The sequence below is a fragment of the Malaclemys terrapin genome, chromosome 4 (assembly GCF_027887155.1).
Source record: "Malaclemys terrapin pileata isolate rMalTer1 chromosome 4, rMalTer1.hap1, whole genome shotgun sequence".
Classification (NCBI taxonomy): Eukaryota; Metazoa; Chordata; order Testudines; family Emydidae; genus Malaclemys; species Malaclemys terrapin.
In genome coordinates, this window is record NC_071508.1 from 79960283 (window position 1) to 79979639 (window position 19357).

A 19357-nucleotide genomic window follows, 5' to 3' on the forward strand; every position below is an offset into this window, starting at 1 on the left:
CAGTTAGGGATGCAGTTACCCAGTTTTATAAAAATGTGGGGAGGTTGCAGATTTATTTAATGTAGGAGACAGGATGGACATTTTTTTTCCTTCTCTCCAACAAACTAATTTTGGCCCAGCATGAGGTGGGTTTTTGGCCCAGCATGAAGATTAGACCCTCAAATATACCTCATCCCTAAAGGTCTTTCTGCTAATTTTGTGAATGAACATAGTTTTTGCATTGACAACTGTCCTGTAGACTGAAGTTCTCTATTTATCCTCAGAGCAAAATGGGCAGGGACAGGACGTACTTTCCCTACTAACGTGTATTTATATTTGTTCTGGTGGATCACAGGATGAGAGGGTAGTTCAGTGCTACATGGATTCTCTAGTGAGACTGTCAACAAGACAGTGCCAATGAGAGTCTACAGTTGTTTAGGTTTTTATTGGGTGGACACTGGTCTGAGCGTGAACTAGTCTGAGACCTACCAACTCATTTCATGCACAGGACATCCTTGTGTCCTGGAGCTGAAAAGGTTCCCTGAGCTGCCCAGTGCCCCCTTTTCAAATGAAGATCCTGTTAAGTTCAAAATAGTGAAAATGAGCCATAGGAACCATGTGACAGGCTTGGGGAGATGGGGCTACCATGCCATTTAAAAGGGGGAAAAAAAGAATGAGTTTTTTTTCAAGTTTTCTCTTCTAGGCTGCCACCTTCTGTCCCCTGTGTACAGTATCTGCCATCTGTGTGAGTGTAATTTAGTGCCAATTAAGGAGTGAGTGGGAGCCATAAACTCATTTCATTTAGAACCTGGAAATGGACTCCTGGGAACCTAGAGAGAGAACTGAGTGCTTTCTCTCCACAAAAGCTGCTCCACCCCAGTGCTGTAATTCTAACCACCAAGCTCCAAATCTCAAAATTCAGTGCTGTCTCGGATTTACGGAGCATTAAGCGACTGAATTAAATCCTCGGTGTTCACTCGGAGTCAGCCTGAGTGAGTAAAGGATTTCACGGGCTGGGTTACTCTACAAGGCCATAATTTATAACATTATGCAGAAGCTGCTCCTCCGAGTTTTATTTTGACTTGCTGCAATTTCTTTTTATTAAAGCCCCGATAGTATTTGTTGTTTTTCTGTCTGCTTTGATGTGGGAGTTTTGGATTAAATCTAAATAAATAAATGAGTTTTAAAATTAAATTAGGTTTCATTTGCATGAGTCTGGGAGTGAAGTGCATCTTTCTTTTACCATATAAAACCTAACAGACCCATTACTGATCATACAGCCCACAGTTGCTCGTGAGAAAAATGACATTTCCCTCTGCGTAGGAAATACTTAAAAGTCCCAAGAATAGATTTATAGGAATATTTTAACCTTTTCTTTGATCCTTGAAATGTCATTGTTCTGTAGGCTACATTGCAAAATGTGACCTTTTCTAGGAACCATGGGATGGATTTGATCTTTGGAAGATGTTTTAGAGATAATGTACTATAGGGTGGAGGGAGGATTCGTTCCCAAACAGAGATTGGAGCTGCTTTTTGTCTGCATGTGGTGAGAGGATGTTTGTGTCCGGTGTGTATAGTGGCATAGGTATCTGGAGTGTGTGCTCTATAGGTAGAGAGCAGGGAGATGTTAAGAGAATATCACAACTTTTTATTTTAACATGAAACAACTTCATTTTCTTTAATCCAAATAAAAGAAGTTAAAGTAACAGTAAGGGGCCATATGGGGAAACGTTCATATGAAGATGCTTGAAATGTAGGCTGTTTCCTGAAGTGCAAGCTATGTTTGCTTTCCAGACAAAGTTCACCTAGAGTCCCTGGCTGGCAAAATACAAAACTGGGCAGTTAAAGAAGAAATAGGAAAGTTCAAAAGAGTGGGACCTTCCTTCCCTTCAGATTTGTGTTCTGGTATGATGTTTCCGTCATACTTCTTGGATGCTTCCATCCCCTTCAGTGTTTACAGTTTGTCTCTCAGAACAACAAATCTTAAATTGTGTGTATTCTCCATGTTGAATGCAAAAGAAAGCACCAGCTAAATTCCTGCACAGCTGTGTTTAGTTTGGAAACCCCTAACCTTTTAGTTGTTTTCAACAAGAGTGGAGAAAAGCCGGTGAAACCCACTGATATGTCCCAATGGTTGTCAGTTCCCTCTTTTGCTTTTGCTGGTGATAATATTCCAGACTAGATCTCCTCCAAAAATGCCAGAGCACCACCACATGAATTCCCTATGTTGAGACCAATGCTGCAGTCCTTGCACATCCAAAACTCACACTGGAGACTAGTATTATTGATGTAGTATACTAGATGTGACGGGTTTGGTCACAGAGACCCCCTTGGGACTGTCACCTGATGTGCAGAGACTACCTCTGAGCCCATTCTCTCTGCCAGTTTGGGCCTTCAGAACCCTGCCTTGTTGAGTCAGACACATTAGCCTGCTGCAACACAGACCCCGGGTCTGAACCAGACCCCCAAAGCTGCAGACTTAACTGAAAACAGCTTAAGAAGTGCTCCTGTCTCCAGCAGCCAGACACCCAGCTCCCAATGGGATTGAAACCCCAAATAAATCTGTTTTACTCTTTATAAAGCTTATACAGAGTAAACTCATAAATTGTCTGCCCTCTATAACACTGATAGAGAGATATGCACAGTTGTTTGCTCCCCCAGGTATTAATTACTTACTCTGGGTTAATTAATAAGCAAAAAGTGATTTTATTAAGTATAAAACGTAGAATTTAAGTGGTTCCAAGTAATAACAGACAGAACAAAGTAAGTTACCAAGCAAAATAAAACAAAACACGTAAGTCTAAGCCTAATATAGTAGGAATCTGAATACAGGTAAATCTCATCTTCAGATGTCCCAATAAGCTTCTTTCACAGACTAGGATGAATATATTCAGTAGATCATGACCTTTGCAAAAATATGTTACGTGGCCTATCTAGCTTAAAACATATTCCAGGTATGTCATATTTACACTCATAAGCATATTTTATAAAGCATTATGGAGTGCAGCATCACACTAGATGCCCCCAAAATAGCTTGCCGTGTAAGCACAGACAGAACTTTATCAGTGGTAACTCAGTAGGGATGGTAGGGGATGGGAGAACAAAGGCGATAGATTATCTGTGATGGCAACAATGCAGAAGAAAACTTGTCCTACTGCAGTATTCAAGAGGTTGCTGGGGCTGGCATTTCAGATTTGGGGGCTGGTTCTCTGAGCTCCCTACTTAAATGTTGTGACTCTGCTGGGGTCTCACTGTGCACTGGAGCTTGGGATGCAGGTGTGAAATGGAGAAGCAGCTGTTGCACTTAGTCTGGTGTTTAGAGAAGTCCAAACACCATAGCAGGTTAGAGTGCACAGTACTAAATAAGAAGCAGCAGTCACTGGAGCAGCTGGGGTTGTAATCTGGTAAACTGGCACGATTTGCCAAAAAGATTGAGAGCCATGGTGCTGTTACAATGTGGACAGTCCCAGAGGATCTTTACATTGTTTCCTACCTTATTTTGTCATGTGTATTGAATCTGAAAGTATTGTGACAGACCCAGACCAGAGGGGTACAGGAGTCTGGTAGAGGGCAAATATACTGGTCACTGGATGAGTAGTTTTCTGTTCCGTAAGTGACCAGAGAAGGGGCTGCACTAGAGTAATCAGGAACCTGCTAGAACCAGTTAAGTCAGGCAGGCTAATTAGGACACCTGGAGCCAATTAAGAAGAAGCTGCTAGAATCAATTAAGGCAGGCTAATCAGGGCACCTGGGTTTTAAAAAGGAGCTCACTTCAGTTTGTGGTGCGAGTGTGAGGAGCTGAGAGCAAGAGGCGCAAGGAGCTGAGAGTGAGAGGTTGTGCTGCTGGAGGACTGAGGAGCACAAGCGTTATCAGACACCAGGAGGAAGGTCCTGTGGTGAGAATAAGGAAGGTGTTTGGAGAAGGCCATGGGGAAGTAGCCCAGGGAGTTGTAACAGCTGCATGACAGCTACAGGAGGCGCTATAGACAGCTGCAGTCCACAGGGCCCTTGGCTGAAACCCGGAGTAGAGGGCGGGCGGGCCCGGGTTCCCCCCAAACCTCCCAATTGACCTGGACTGTGGGTTCTTCCAGAGGGGAAGGTCTCTGGGCTGTTCCCCAACCCATATGGTGAATCTCTGAGGCAAGAAAATCCACCAATAAGCGCAGGACCCACCAAGATAGAGGAGGAACTTTGTCACAGTAGTTTATCCATAGCTAATGTGCTGGAAAAAATGTAGCTAAACAATGAGATGTCTGGGAGTCACTGGCCTTTATCAGTGACATGGCTGTCAGGCAGTAGAGGCTGGTGACATTTTGAATGCAGGTAAGCAAAATGAACAGGTTAGATTGCATACTGACAAGTTATAGCAGCGGGTATGCAGGGTCAACCCTGAGGAGCTACCACTGCAATTTGTCTCCTCCTTTTGTGCACCAAATGCAGCTGTAGCTCTGGTAGATAATACGGGTGTTTGGCCAGTATATTTAACAACATGTCATGTCAACCACATACATGGATTTATTTTACAATAGAAGCATGAATGTAAGAATATAACTGGCTCTGTGATGGTAATAGGAAAATCCAGGGGAGTCTGAAGAAGCTGTGCTTTCCAGAGTTCTAGGTCTATAGATCTCATGATGATTTATCATTCTTTCTGCTCTGTTCTCCATCCATTGCCTTGCATTTCACATACTAATGCTCTGATTTCCTCAGCGTCCTGAATTGACCATCTATAAGTAGGCATCCTTCGATCTCTAGAGACCACGGATACATGCCCCTGAGAGAGAAAAAATGTACTCAATTGGTTTTATATGGCTGAAGAGACCCACTCGAGAGAGACAATCTCTGCCGCATCTGTCACATTTAAAGGTGGTGTTCTGACATGTTGGACTCTGCCTTCGGTGAGCTCTTTTCTCCTCTGCTAAGCTGGACTGCTTCCTCTTGTACCTCCAGAGACCTTTGTTGAGCTCTTGTTTCCAAAGGCCTTGGTCTTGAGTGCGATCTTCCCAATTGTCCACATCCAGGTCCATTTCTTTGAAGTCTCACTTGCACACATCATTGAAATATAATTTTGGGCATTGTTGTGTCTTTTTCCAGATGCCAGTTTACCATAGAGAATGTCCTTTGGGATGTGCCCATCATTCATTCGGCACACATGCCCAAGCCAGCGGAGGCATCTCTGTTTGAGGAGTGTTTGCATGCTGGGTATGCTGGCCTGCTTGAGCACATCAGTGTTGGTGACTCTGTCCTTCCAGGAGATTCCAAAGATTCAACAAAGGCAATGCATATGAAAGCTGTTGAGTCTCTTTTCCTGATGAAAGTATAGGGTCCATGTGTCAGTCCCATACAAAAGTGTGCTGATAACACATGCACGATACACACAGATCTTTGCATGTTCTGTCAGTTTGTTGTTTTGCCATACCCTCTTGCTCAGTCTAGATATTGTTGTGGCGGCTTTTCTGGTATTGGATGTTGAGTTCTGTTTCAAGTGAGAGATTGACTGTGATAGTGGACCCCAGATATGTAAACTCATTCACCACTTCAAGTTCATAGTTGTTGAGCTTGATGGAGGGTGCTTCTTCAACTCCTTGGCACGTTGTGTTCATCTTTTTAGGCTTATGATAAGTCTGAAGTCTTCGCAGGCTTTGGAAAAACTGTCCATGAGGTTTAGGAGATGGGCTTCTGTGTGGGTTGTCACTGCTGCATCATCAGCAAAGAGGAGGATTAGGGCCTCCCAAGTCTTGGTTTTAGATCTGAGTCTTGCAAGATTGAACAGCTTTCCATCAGATCTTGCGTGCAAATAGATTCCCTCAGTTGAGAGACCAAAAGCTTGTTTCAGTAGCTGGGAGAAGAAGATCCCAAGGATTGGGGCAAGTACACTGCTTTGCTTGACCCCACTATGAGTCTGGAAAGCCTCAGAGACTGAGCCACTGTATTGAACTGTGCCTCACATGTTTTCGTGGAAGGACCAAATCATGTTTAAGAGCTTGGGGGACATCCAATCTTTTCTAGAAGTGCAAATAGTCCACTTCTACTGACAAGGTTAAAAGCTTTTGTAAGATTGATGAAGGCTATGTACAGGGGCTCTTTTGGTTCTCTGCATTTCTCTTGTAGCTGTCTCCGTGAGAAGATCATGTCGATAGTAACCTTCCGGCTCTGAAGCCACACTGTGATTCAGGATAGATTCTGTCTGCAAGGGTCTGAAGTCTGTTCAGGATGACTCGAGGAAAGGCATTTCTCATGATACTAAGAAAGGAAATGCCACGATAGTTGTTACAGTCGCTCCTGTCACCCTTATTTTTGTAGCGAGTGATGTTAGCATCTCTCATTTCTTGTGGTACTTCACTTTCTTTCAAGCACAGGCACAGCAACTCATGAAGGTGTTTCAGTAGGATAAGTTTTCCACGTTTTATGACCTCTGATGGTATACAGTCTTTTCCGGGGCCTTCCCATATACATGTTTCTGATGTTACCTGTATCAGCTGCTACTTGAATGCTTTCGCATAAGTGCAGCCAGTAGTCATTGGCCCAATGTTGAGCAGTTTGTTGTACCTTGGTTCTTCCCTCTCTCAATGCTTGTAAAGTTTTTTCATTTGGTTCTCTCTTGTAGTTGGCTTGAGCAGTGTGTTTGGCCTCTATGACTGGTGTCATCTCACTGGAATATGCATCAAACCATTTGTTAGTCTTGTTTTCCTTCTTCCCAAAGACTGACAGAGCTGAATCATAGATTGTGTTCTTCAGCTAGGCACTTGTGGCACAATCACTCAGGGGCTTGTTGTAGTATGTTCTTATACTGCTGTGACTTTTCTTGGTCCACTATGGTGCTGATGTTAATACGAAGACGTCCTTTTACTTTAGATCTGTGTCTTTTCTTTGATTTAAGTCTTACTGCATATCCGAGAGTGGTCTGTGTTACAATCAGCACTTTGATAACTGCAGGTAATGAGGACACTGTTAAGATTGGTATGCCTTGTGATGATAAGATCCAATTGGTGCCAATGGCCAGATCTTGGATGTTTCCAAGAGACTTTGTGTTGTGGCTTTATCTGGAAGAATGAATTTGTTATACAAAAGTAGTAGTAGTAAGAACAAAATTCCAGCAGTCTCTGACCATTTCCATTCATCTTACCAGTTCCATGTTGACGAAGACAGTTGGTCCATGCTTCATGATGAGCTTCAAGCCTTGTGTTGAAGTCCCCTAGCATAAAACATATTTATGTTTCAGAATCCTGATGATAGTGGTGTTAATGTGGCCATCGCTTATTTGTACGGTGGTGTCCAGGAAGTGGACCTCCCGTGTAGATTGGCCACATTAACACCACCCTATACCGAAAACCCACCGACCGCTACGCCTACCTTCATGCCTCCAGCTTCCACCCCGGTCACACCACACGATCCATCGTCTACAGCCAAGCACTGAGGTACAATCGCATCTGCTCCAACCCCTCAGACAGAGACCAACACCTACAAGATCTTCACCAAGCATTCTCAAAACTACGATACCCACACAAGGAAATAAAGAAACAAATCAACAGAGCCAGACGTGTACCCAAAAGCCTCCTGCTACAAGACAGGCCCAGAAGAGAAACCAACAGAACTCCACTGGCCATCACCTACAGTCCTCAGCTTAAACCTCTCCAACGCATCATCAGTGATCTACAACCCATCCTGGACAATGATCCCTCACTTTCACAGACCTTGGGAGGCAGGCCAGTCCTCGCCCACAGACAACCTGCCAACCTTAAGCATATTCTCACCAGCAACCACGCACCGCACCATAACAACTCTAACTCAGGAACCAACCCATGCAACAAACCTCGATGCCAACTCTGCCCACATATCTACACCAGCAACACCATCACTGGACCTAACCAGATCAGCTACAACATCACCGGCTCATTCACCTGCACGTCCACCAATGTTATATATGCCATCATATGCCAGCAATGCCCCTCTGCTATGTACATTGGCCAAACTGGACAGTCACTACGCAAGAGGATAAATGGACACAAGTCAGATATCAGGAATGGCAATATACAAAAACCTGTAGGGGAACACTTCAACCTCCCTGGCCACACAATAGCAGATGTAAAGGTAGCCATCTTACAGCAAAAAAACTTCAGGACCAGACTCCAAAGAGAAACTGCTGAGCTCCAGTTCATTTGCAAATTTGACACCATCAGATCAGGATTAAACAAAGACTGTGAATGGCTAGCCAACTACAGAAACAGTTTCTCCTCCCTTGGTGTTCACACCTCAACTGCTAGCAGAGCACCTCACCCTCCCTGATTGAACTAACCTCGTTATCTCCACACTGATATATACCTGCCTCTGGAGATTTCCATTACTTGCATCTGAAGAAGTGAGGTCCTTACCCACGAAAGCTTATGCTCCCAGTACTTCTGTTAGTCTCAAAGGTGCCACAGGACCCTCTGTTGGGTTGTGTCTGTTTCTACTCAGAAACTCATACTTTCAAATTGATTGTATTCCACTATTAAAATTTGCTCTAGAGTTGAGAGGCCCAGTGCTTGGATTACTTTTTATATTGCTTGATTGCCTCCTAAGTGGTGGGTTCACTTCCTCCCTCAGTGTGCGGGAAAGTTTGCAAGTATATGACCCCTAAGGATTTGATCCTGCCCAGTGCAGATGGGAAACATGCATACAAACACAAGGTATAAAGTGCTGAGCAATTTGGGGAATGCAAGGGACCCCATTCCTGCATTAATGAGATGCTGCTGTATAGCTGCCAAGTTATTCCTGCGTAGTAGCAGGAGTGAGGCTTGAGTGGGAGTCAATTGCTAAGTGTCTCAGCATGCTTAAAATCATGCTAAGCCCCATGTCTCTGCAGAAACAACCACTTCCCATCCTTTTTATCACATACTAAGGGGTAAAAGAGGTGTTAAGACTTAAGCAAAAGAAATAATGGGGAAATATTTCCACAAATGCACATTGACATTTAAAAGTGAATTTAGATTTGACCCTTTCCTGTTGGTTTTAGAATCATAGAATTGTAGGACTGGGAGGGACCTCAAGAGGTCATCTAGTCCAGTCTCCTGCACTCATGGCAGCAATAACTATCATATATAAGTATCATATATAAATGAAGATAGAGGGGTCTATACACTTTTAAATGCATATTAAATATATGTAAAATAGTTTTATGTTATTACTCACCACAAATAATAGTACAATAGGCACACAAAAATACGCAAGTACTACCCAGAGATGTTGCGGAGTTTTGCTGTGGAAGTAAACTGTAACTGACGCGCTAACAGTTATCGGCTAACTGAATTCAAACAAAGCCATGGCACTGCCACATTATCATCTGCACATGCATCAAGAAATACCCTGCAACGTGGCGGTACACTGCATTTTGTAGCGAGATAATTTCACTACAATTAGCTTAAAAACTTGAAAATACATTTTTGTATATTACAGAAATCATTAAAAAATGGATAATGTTAATAAATACATTGTTTCATCAAACCTAAGTAGTTGTACTTACGTACCTGTGCTTAATTTGTGTTTTCAATTATTTACCTTCTAAAAAAATCTGGCATGTCTCGCACCCCCAGAAAGGGCATCTTGCACCCCCAGGGGGTACGTGCATCCCAGGTTATGAACCAGTGATCTAGACCATCCCTGACAGGTGTTTGTCTAACCTGCTCTTAAAAATCTCCAATGATGGAGATTCCCCAACCTTTCTAGGCAATTTATTCCAGTGCTTAACCACCCTGACAGTTAGGAATTTCTTTCGAATATCCAACCTAAGCCATTCTTGCTGCAATTTAAGCCTATTGCTTCTTGTCCTATCCTCAGAGGTTAAGGAGAATAATTTTTCACCCTCCTCCTTGTAACAACCTTTTATGTACTTGAAAACTATTATCATGTCCCCTCTCAATCTTCGCTTTTTCAGACTAAACAAACCCAATTTTTTCAGTCGTTCTTCACAGTCATGTTTTCTAGACCTTTAATCATTTTTGTTGCTCTTCTCTGGACTTTCTCCAATTTGTCCACCTCTTTGCTGAAATGTGGCACCCAGAACTGGACACAATACTCCAGCTGAGGCCATATCAGTGCAGAGTAGAGCAGAAGAATTACTACTTATGGCTTGCTTACAACACTTGTGCTAATATATCCCAGAATGTTTGCTCTTTTTTTTTTTTTTTTTTTTTTGCAACAGTGTTACACTGTTGACTCATATTTAGCTTTTGATCCACTATGATCCCCAGATCCCTTTTCGCAGTACTCCTTCCTAGACGGTCATTTCCCATTTTGTATGTGTGCAACTGATTGTTCCTTCCGGAGTAGAGTACTTTGCATTTGTCCTTATTGAATTTCATCCTATTTACTTCACACCTTTTCTCCAGTTTGTCCAGATTTTTTTTTTTTTAATTTTAATCGTATCCTCCAAAGCACTTGCAACCCCTCCCAGTTTGCTATCATCGGCAAACTTTACAAGTGTGCTTTCTATGCCATTATCTACATCATTGATGAAGCTATTGAACAGAACCGGACCCAGGGCTGATCCCTCAGGGACCCCACTTGATATGCCCTTCCAGTTTTCTGTGAGCATTTGAGCAGTCTAGCTATACTAGTACCAGTAATCACCAAAGGCAACATTCAGCTCAAATGTTCTCTGAAAGCAAATTCCGAAATGTTGACTGGATTGACAGGTTCACAATTCATAACTTGCATGATGAGAGCTAATTATCTGAGTAAGTGTACCTGTGGTGGTTACAATTTGGACTATAATCTGCAGACCAGGTCTTGAAGAAGTTCATAAATACTTTCAAATAGACTTGAGATTTTGCCGTTTGTTTACAGACAATTTGTACACGGGAAGAAGGGGGGAAGTTGAAATTTGCCAAATAAATTATAGGTTGAGAATTGTTTGCTCAGATCTTCTTGAGCTACTACCACTCAGTGCAAGGGCTAGTGCCTAGCACTAGGGAGGGTTGAAGGACCAGGACCTTTTCAGTCCCTAGTGGTCTCATGTCTAGACAATTGGAAGAAAAAGAGGACTGCCATGTCTGGAAGCACCTGTAACCATCATCACCCTGTTCACTTTGCTTATATGTGTATTCCTTATCCCCCATCCTGTATCTGTTTTTGGCTTACTAGGTTGTCGACTCTCTTGGGCAGGGACAGTCTTTCTCTGTGTGTTGGGAAAGTGCTCAGCACAGGGGATTGTAGCCTTTGGGTGCTTCTGCAGTACAAATTGTAGAATAGCCCAGCTCATGACCTATGTTAGAAACACAACACTCTTGTGCATCCCACAGGCCAACTAAATGCGTAGCCAGTATGAAAGTGAACAGACCGTAATGGCCATGGCATTAGTGCGTTTAAGGCTGTTGCAAGGGAATCATTAGAACAGTGTGACTCAATTGTACCAGTAACATTGTCTCCTCTTTGGTGTCAGGAGCGTGGTAATGTGGAATTGATATGCTCTGAGTGCTGGTCACAGGTGCTGTCTGATCATTTTAGCATATGGGCTCTAATAGCTCTTATGCTTCATGGATTTAATACCCAATACGCAACTTTCCCTCCCAGTTGGGGGAGATGTTAACTTGGGAAAGGAGTTTCCACTGTCTGTATCTCACCCTCTCACTCAAGCACCCAAACTCTCCCCCTTCCCGCCCCCCCGCCCCCCCCCCCCCATTTTTTTCCTTAGCCCTTTCTCACAGGAACACATGAAAACTAATGTAGTTGTGTTCCGGAAGCCTGTATTGTGACAAACCAAACATCTCTGATGCAGATACCACGTAAATGTTCGGACAGGCCATGACACAGGATTTTTGCTTGTCTTGTTTCAAGAAGACTATCAGCCATGCTTCACCAGCTTTGGCCCCAGAAAGTATAGCACTGTGAGCAAACTTTGCAGCCAGCGAGAGGAGGTGGCTGACGTAGGTGCTGATGAAAATTAAGGAGTGGGTAGTCCTGGAAACTAGGCTTCTCAGCTTAGTGCAGGTCAGGGTTGTCAAACTGTCAATCTGCAGCATGATTCACTCCTGTGATGCTAATTCTGTGTCTGGCTCCGAGGCTAGCAGTGTATTCAGCTCCATTCTTACCATAGCGACAAACTACCTTCCCTCCCCGTTCCTACTTATAAAATGTGTCATACATGTCAAACTATGGAATTAAACCCTCCATTTCAAACCAGACAGTAGCTGTAAAAATCCACATTAACTCCTTAAGAAAAGCCTATGGAAATTTCCCTCTGGCTTTTATTTGGTTGGTTTGGTTTTGTTTTTAACCAAGACTGGGACATGCTTGAAGCTTATGTACAGATCTTGTACTTCTAGCCTCCTGCCCTCTATCCAACTTTTTGGTCCCTGATTCCTGTCTTCAGACAATTCTTACCACTGTTGGTATGTGAGCCTTTGCTCTGTGATTTCTGCCATCTGCAGTAGCCTTAGTATTGTTAATTACTGATATCACAGTAACACCCAACACCTCTGGTGCTGTACAAACATAGAATAAGAGAGTCCCTACCCTGAAGAGTTTACAGTCTAAAAACAAGATAGGCAAAGGGTTGGGAGGAAGGCATAGACCATACAAGCAAAGTGAACAATGTGATGGTCTGCAAATGTCCTGTTAGCTCCACAATCTTGGGTCTGGTTTGCTTTCATTTTTTGGGAGGGGTTTGGGTGTGAAAGGATTAGCTAAAGAGAGACGAGGGGCTGTCCATGAATTACGTAACACATTAGGAAGTGGGTGGGTCTTTAATGTTGTGTGTGTGTTTCAATATTAGAGAGTTATGGGAGGAAGGCTCTTGAAAATCAACAAAAAAATGTGTCACATGATTTATGGACAGCCCCCAAAGGCACGGAGCAGGGACATTGAAGGGAGTGAAGAGTTTCTGGCTGAGAGGCTGGAGGGAGGCGGAGCAAATAGCCAGTCAGCACAGGAGAGAGACTGTTCAGTGTCAACACTGAAATAAACAGACGGCCACTGATGACACCATTAGTCCCAGAGGTTCCTGTTGCACTGTTTCTTTGCTCCGTCCTGCCACGTAGTCTCTGATGGCTCCTCACAGCATTTTCTCTTCCCTGGCTTGCATGGGGACATACATGGGCCATAGTCTCCGTGGCCAGTGTATGTGTATGGGGGGGGGGTCTCCCTTGCACAGTTCTGGCTCTGAGGGGGGATGTTGGGTGGGGAGTAACCATAGCTAGGTCTTGGCTCCCCACAAACCCCAGCTGATATTCCAGCTTTTTCCTTCCAGTGGTCTAGCTTGGGAAAGAGGCAACGTGGCTGATGAGAGGTGTAGAGCCTGCCTGCAGTACTCCATCAAAGTCTCCAATTGTATTTCTCCCTTACCTTCTGTGTCTTAATTTCTCTCTCCTTTTCCTGCTACTTTTTGTTTGCAGCCCAACAAAGCCCTCTATGTTCTATGAACGTTTATATGAAATCCACCAGGCGTGTTTGTTCTAGCATCCTGTTCGTGGTGCCCTGCTCATTGAAGACAAACTTTCATAGTTAGTCTTGCCTCATTCCCTTCACAGCTGTCCTTAGGATAAAACCAAATAGCTAGCCCCATGTAAGAGATTGCTTAAAGCTTGGCAGTACCTCAGCCTGCTGCAGTAGCATAAGTACATCAGTGCAACATGATGTCTGGGCAGTACTAATAGGGCAGGCAATTAAATTACACCACCAGTGACCTCTGCAATGCAAAGCCTTGGTGTACAGTAAATTTTTTTCCTGTTAAAGGTTTATGTTGCTTCCTCAGGAACTGGTTTTGGAGGGTTTTTCATGTTGCAGCTGGATATAATTAGTGCGCACTGCAGATTTATTTCTCCAAGAGGTCAGCTAACCAGTGTATTTCACTGTTAGGCTGACGGCAGCTTTTACTCTCTCCAATTATATTTCTATCAAATATTCATTTGTCTGTTTTATGGGCCTCAGCAGATTTGTACCGCCTGGTGCTGGCAGCAAGTGGGGTTCGTCCTCCTCCAGCTTCTCATTTAGAGGCAGCTCTGCCAGCAGGTGAATGGGTTCAGCTTGGCTATCGGTGTTTCATTCACCTACTTGTGGCACTTTGTGTTTCCTGAGCTGAAAATGTGCTAGGAAACAGCTCTTTGTGGGTGGCTTAGAAGCTCATGCTAAAGCTGCTGCAGTTTGGAGTCAGCAGTGATTCCTTTGTAGGCCCTGTTTTCATAGAGTTGTAGACCTCTAGTGTGGACAGACGGATAGAATGTACAGGTGTATGTATATTCCATCAAAAAACTACATTAAGAGAACTTTAAAGTTGTAAGATGAAGCATGAAAAAAACAGGAAATGCCTACATTCAGCTTTGGCATATCTCTACCCTTTTTTTATATGCATTACAGAACTGTAGTTAATCACATGACATACTATTTCTCAAATAATACAACATGTTAGCATATGATATGTTTCTGCAGCTTCAGCTACACTTGTGTAGCATCTTGTCATATTTTCTCATTCATGTATACTTAGGCTGATTTAACTATCAGAATGGTCACGTGTCTGATTTAAACTTTTATAGCTGTCCTCAATAAGTTATTTATTTCAATCATTTTGCAAGTACCCATATATTATACATTTCCTTTTCTAGCCAGGAACCTAACTGACGTGCACAAATGCACAGTGCAGCATTCCTTTGCTGTAATTTAGGGAATTATCTGCAAATTTCAGTGATCTATTTGTGCCACCAAGTTGCCACTCTTCCACAAAATTAATCTGTATTAAATTATGTCTGTATAGTTTACTTACTGTGTAATTTCAGTGTAAATGGCTATCATTAACTGTGTTTATTTCATGTACACAGTACTACAAAGTGCTTCACAAGTGTATCTAACATTGTTGAAAAAGTACTATATTCTATTTGAGAAACAGTCTGTCAACAGGTAACTAAAGACAGTATCATAATGGATACGCACAGGGGAAAGAATTATGCTTAAACATTCAACCTTAATTTTGGTTATTCCTGATTCTCGAGTTCACAACCTTAATGCAAATCACTTAAAGCACACACTTAACTTCTAGGAATGTGAGTCATCACATCCCATTAACTTCTATGGGACTATTTGCATGCTTAAAGTACATCCTTAAGTGTGTTGTCGGACCAGGCTAGACTACTTGGCATGTAACAGAATCACATCCCTAATGAGGTTAACAGAAAACTCTCCTGTGCATGCTCAGTATGCATTTTCAAACACATAATTTGGTCAAATGAAAACTAATTCCCATTGGAATTAGGCCATGCCTAGGGTCCTTCAGAGATTCATCTTCTAAGTCCTTTAGGGAGAACTTGTTCCCTGCCAACTGCAACTTTCAAATCTTTCGACTGTAGGACTGTTTTTAAAAAATGAGGAAAAAATCTTGCAACCTAAGAAAATTGCCTTCTTTTAGCTATCAATACATTCAGAAATGGCTGAAACTTTTTAAATCAAACTTCCCAGAAAATATGTATCTTTGGGCAGAGACCAAGCCTGTAAAATTTAAGATCAAAAGATTAATTTGCAAAATTATGGGGATCTGAGAATAGGGCTTTATAATGGAAATCACTTTGCATCCTTAAATACAGCTATTTTATCTATAATATAGAAACCAGTTTTTATAAATGCAGAGTTCATACTGAATCTTTTATTCCCCCATTATACCTAGCTACTGTAGCTTCTGTTTTACAAGTGCACCAACAGTTGTTTTTTTCTCCCCTGACACACAATGTATGTCTGCCATAAAATCTAAGGAAAAACAAGATGAATGTACTCCCTGGAGGTTTTGTTTAAAACTGTAAAATGCAGAAAATTCTAAGTTAAAGACAGCCTTTCATTGTATTTTAGCTTAGATTTGTGTGTCTAAGTCTGTAAACACGTGAATATGTTCTGAAGCTATTCACAAAGAACAGATCTCTGCAATTACTGACCTAATTTCTTTCTCAGAAATGCCTTGATTTTTTTAAATCAGTCAAGAAATGCCTTGATTTTTTTAAATCAGTCATGTATAATAGATGATGCCTCTTCATGGAGGTTTGCATCATTCTCACCCAGTGGTGTAACTTGCAGGTTCGTGTGTGTGTCTGCAGTTAGTATATACAATATATGAGTGGAATTTTAGATAAAAGAGAGCTTCACAAAGTCCATTTCATTTGTCAGCACACACTTTCTCCCAGAAATCCCTGTCTGATAACGTTCACTTCTGTTAGAGCTCACTGAAAATCAAAGTTTAGAAACCTGTCATGAGTCATGTACCAAACCAGCCAGCTCTAGAAATCATTAGCTTCCTTAGTAAATCACAAGAGAAGCTTACTGATCATGATGGTGTGCTTTAGACACCCAGATGTGTTATTCTAGTTTGTCTTATGCATTTCACTTTCACATGTCAATCTTTTGGTGATGGCAACATGCCTGTTAATAACAGACGGACGCAAGTCGAGAATCCATTGATGCTGAGAGGTAAGCTTGAACTCCTGGTGCATCAATCCTGGTGTCTATCTGGTTTCCAAAAGTCCACTTTATTTGATAGCAAACCATGGGCCAATGTTCTAGTTGCTACTTTCCATACTTGGTGATGATTCTGATTTGTGAATGGGTGGGATGCAGCTGCCAAAGGACAAAAGTATTAGCCTTTAATGATGTGGACCCTTTAATAAGTAGTCTGTGCTGAGTGAGTCTCTCTGATCTTTTTGGGGTGGAGAATTGTCATTCCTGGCACTGCTGTGAAGATTGTGACCTAATCTATTGGGGCCAAAAGAATGAATTATTACTTCCCCAAAAGGAAGAAGGACTTTCTCCAGGCTAGGATTATTGTGCAATATAGATTTAGTCTGTTAATAAAATCCCAAAGCTGTGCTTTCAGTGGTCTGTGCACACCTACCATAATGTACAGTACATATGTATTAAATTCCAATGCATTGACAATCTAATCTTCTAGAGTTCTAAACTTCTGTGCCTTCCATTGTGCATGTATAATCTGCATATGTCTGTATCTCTCTCTTTTTTTTTTTTTTTTTTAATGTATTAACAGAGAATGCTTAATGTCCAGCTGGAATACAGAAATATTAATATTAGGGCTGCTAAGCGATTAAAAACATGAATTGTGATTAATCATGCAATTAAAAAAATTAATCATGATTAATCGTGCTGTTAATAATAGAATACCATTTATTCAACGACTGGCTGAACAAGAAGTAGATCCGAGTGGATTTGTAGGCTCTAAAGTTTTACATTGTTCTGTTTTTGAGTGCAGCTATGTAACAAAAAAACTGTATTTGTAAGTTGCACTTTCATGATAAAGAGATTGCACTACAGTACTTGTCTGAGGTGAATTGAAAAATATTATTTCTTATGTTTATCGTTTTTACAGTGAAAATATTTGTAATCAAAAATAATTACAAAGTGAGCACCATACACTTTGTATTCTGTGTTGTAACTGAAATTGATATATTTGAAAATGTAGAAAACATCCTAAAATATTTAATAAATTTCAGTTGGTATTCTATTGTTTAATAGTGTGATTAATCACAATTACTTTTTTTAATTGCAATTAATTTTTTTTAATCATGTGAATTAACTACGATTAATCGACAGCCCTAATTAATATATTATTTTAAGTTAGCTATTCCACTGTTAAGGTGGGGGGTGGGATTTGAACAATAGAAAATCTTACTGTTCTTTTGAGGAAAATGTAGTGCACATGATGACTGGAAAGTCCAATCGAAAAGAGTGGCCTGACAGTGTCCGATCAGATCAACTGACCAGACAACCAAAGTCCAGTTACTGCAGGTGGGGAGGCGCCGGGTCATCACCCATACCAGCTCCTACTCAGCCGGGGCTGTCTCCTACCTGCTTCAGGTGGCTACAGCTCCCAGCCCCGGCTCCACAGACAAGTCCCTCCCAACCCGGGCAAAGGAGGGGGGGAAGAAGGGAAAAGCAGCGAGCGACGGGGGAGAGGGGAAGAGGAGCAAACGGGGGCGGGGCCTTGGGGAAGAGGTGGGACAGGGCCTCAGGGGCATGGACGAGACCTTGGGGAGAAGATGCAGGGCGGGGGGGAGGTTCCAGCACTCCTGGTGGAGTGTCCAATTTTTAAATATTAAAGTTGGCAACCCTATTGGGGGGGGGGTTGAGAGGGGGTGGTCAAAATTCAGGAGAAAAACAATTCTGCCATTGAGTGCACATGCACGCAGATCCCATTGACTTCAAATGGAGCACCACATCAGTGCACATCTGAGTAAGAATTTGCCCTATAACATATAGACACACTAATAGGAAGTGGAAAATTGTGGCGCTGTTGCTCGTTAGGTCCTGGTGTTTGGGTGAATTTACAGATAAGATAGAAGCTCAGTGCAGCTTAGTTGGCTCTTTGAAAATTCCCAGAGCTTTACAAATCTGTTCAGTTTGTATAAATTAATACAGCCGTGGTAGCCAATTACTACAGTTTTACGCAAAGATGAACAAACTGTTCATTCAGTGGAAAACTGCTGTTTTTTTAGTAATTTCACAATGCTGGTTCCCTAAAGGAGACCAGCAAAGGATTTTTTTTTAACTCTAGCAGGCCTCACTTTAGATGCTTTAGAAGGTCAGCCCCACAGCCCTTTTAAATTTGTTTGACACAGTGAATAAGACTTTCGCAGACAACTAGAAACACCTATGAATTATCTTTTCTCTGCTTGTTATCCAGCCCAGCTAAACCTGAAGTCAGCTCGGAGAAATCTGTATGTAACTGGTGCAGAATTTGTAGAGTTCATCAGAACAAACCAGAATTGACAACATCTTTAGGGAGTTTAAAAAAAAAGAAAAAAGAAAATCAATTGGTCCTAGTGTCAGAGCTGATCAAATGTATAAAGAAAGAAAAGGTTGCTAGACAGTATCTGGGGCTAGAATAATTCTTGTCAAAATCAAATAACTTCTGTGATAAGAAAATAATTTTCTCTCTAGTTAAGAGGACATTAGAGAGTGCCTTGATTTTTACATCCTCTCAGAAACTTGAAAACCGCACTTCTCTCCCTACCAGTGTTGTTTTTTTTCCTACTGGACAAACATTGATTTTTCTCCCAGTCTAACTCTGCTTTCTAATGGAGCTTGAAATTAACATGATTTTGTTGTTTGTTGTTTACTTCCTTGTTTGTGCAGCAGCATCCGCGATGATGTCAGTACGGCTTTGGGAACAACGTTTCTTAAAGTTCTAGTTAAATACTGCAGAGGAACACAAAGCATCATTTTTGCCCAGGCACTACACAAACAATGACTGCTATATGAAGATAAGGGATGGTTCCATTTATCAGTGACAGTGATAGGAGAGCTTGGGGGAATTTTGCATTTATTTATTTTAAGATGTTTAGGATCTAGAGGGCATTCTTAATCAAACTCCAATGGGCTAATATTTTAGTTTGCCATACATATAACCTTGAGCTAG

General features: G+C 41.9%; 1 protein-coding gene across 3 annotated transcripts in view; it reads left to right on the forward strand.

The window, feature by feature from the left end:
• Positions 1 to 19357, forward strand: part of LOC128836747 (transmembrane protein 263-like) — a 330744-nt gene that overhangs the window by 266380 nt on the left and 45007 nt on the right. Inside the window, exon 1 of one of the 3 annotated variants that reach the window (XM_054027298.1) lies at positions 16278 to 16398. The exons of the other annotated variants lie outside the window; for them this stretch is intronic. Within the exon in view, the coding sequence (XP_053883273.1) occupies positions 16305 to 16398 (94 nt within the window). The 5' untranslated portion in view covers positions 16278 to 16304. Of the gene's footprint in view, positions 1 to 16277; positions 16399 to 19357 lie in introns of those variants that run through there. 3 annotated transcript variants of the gene reach the window in all.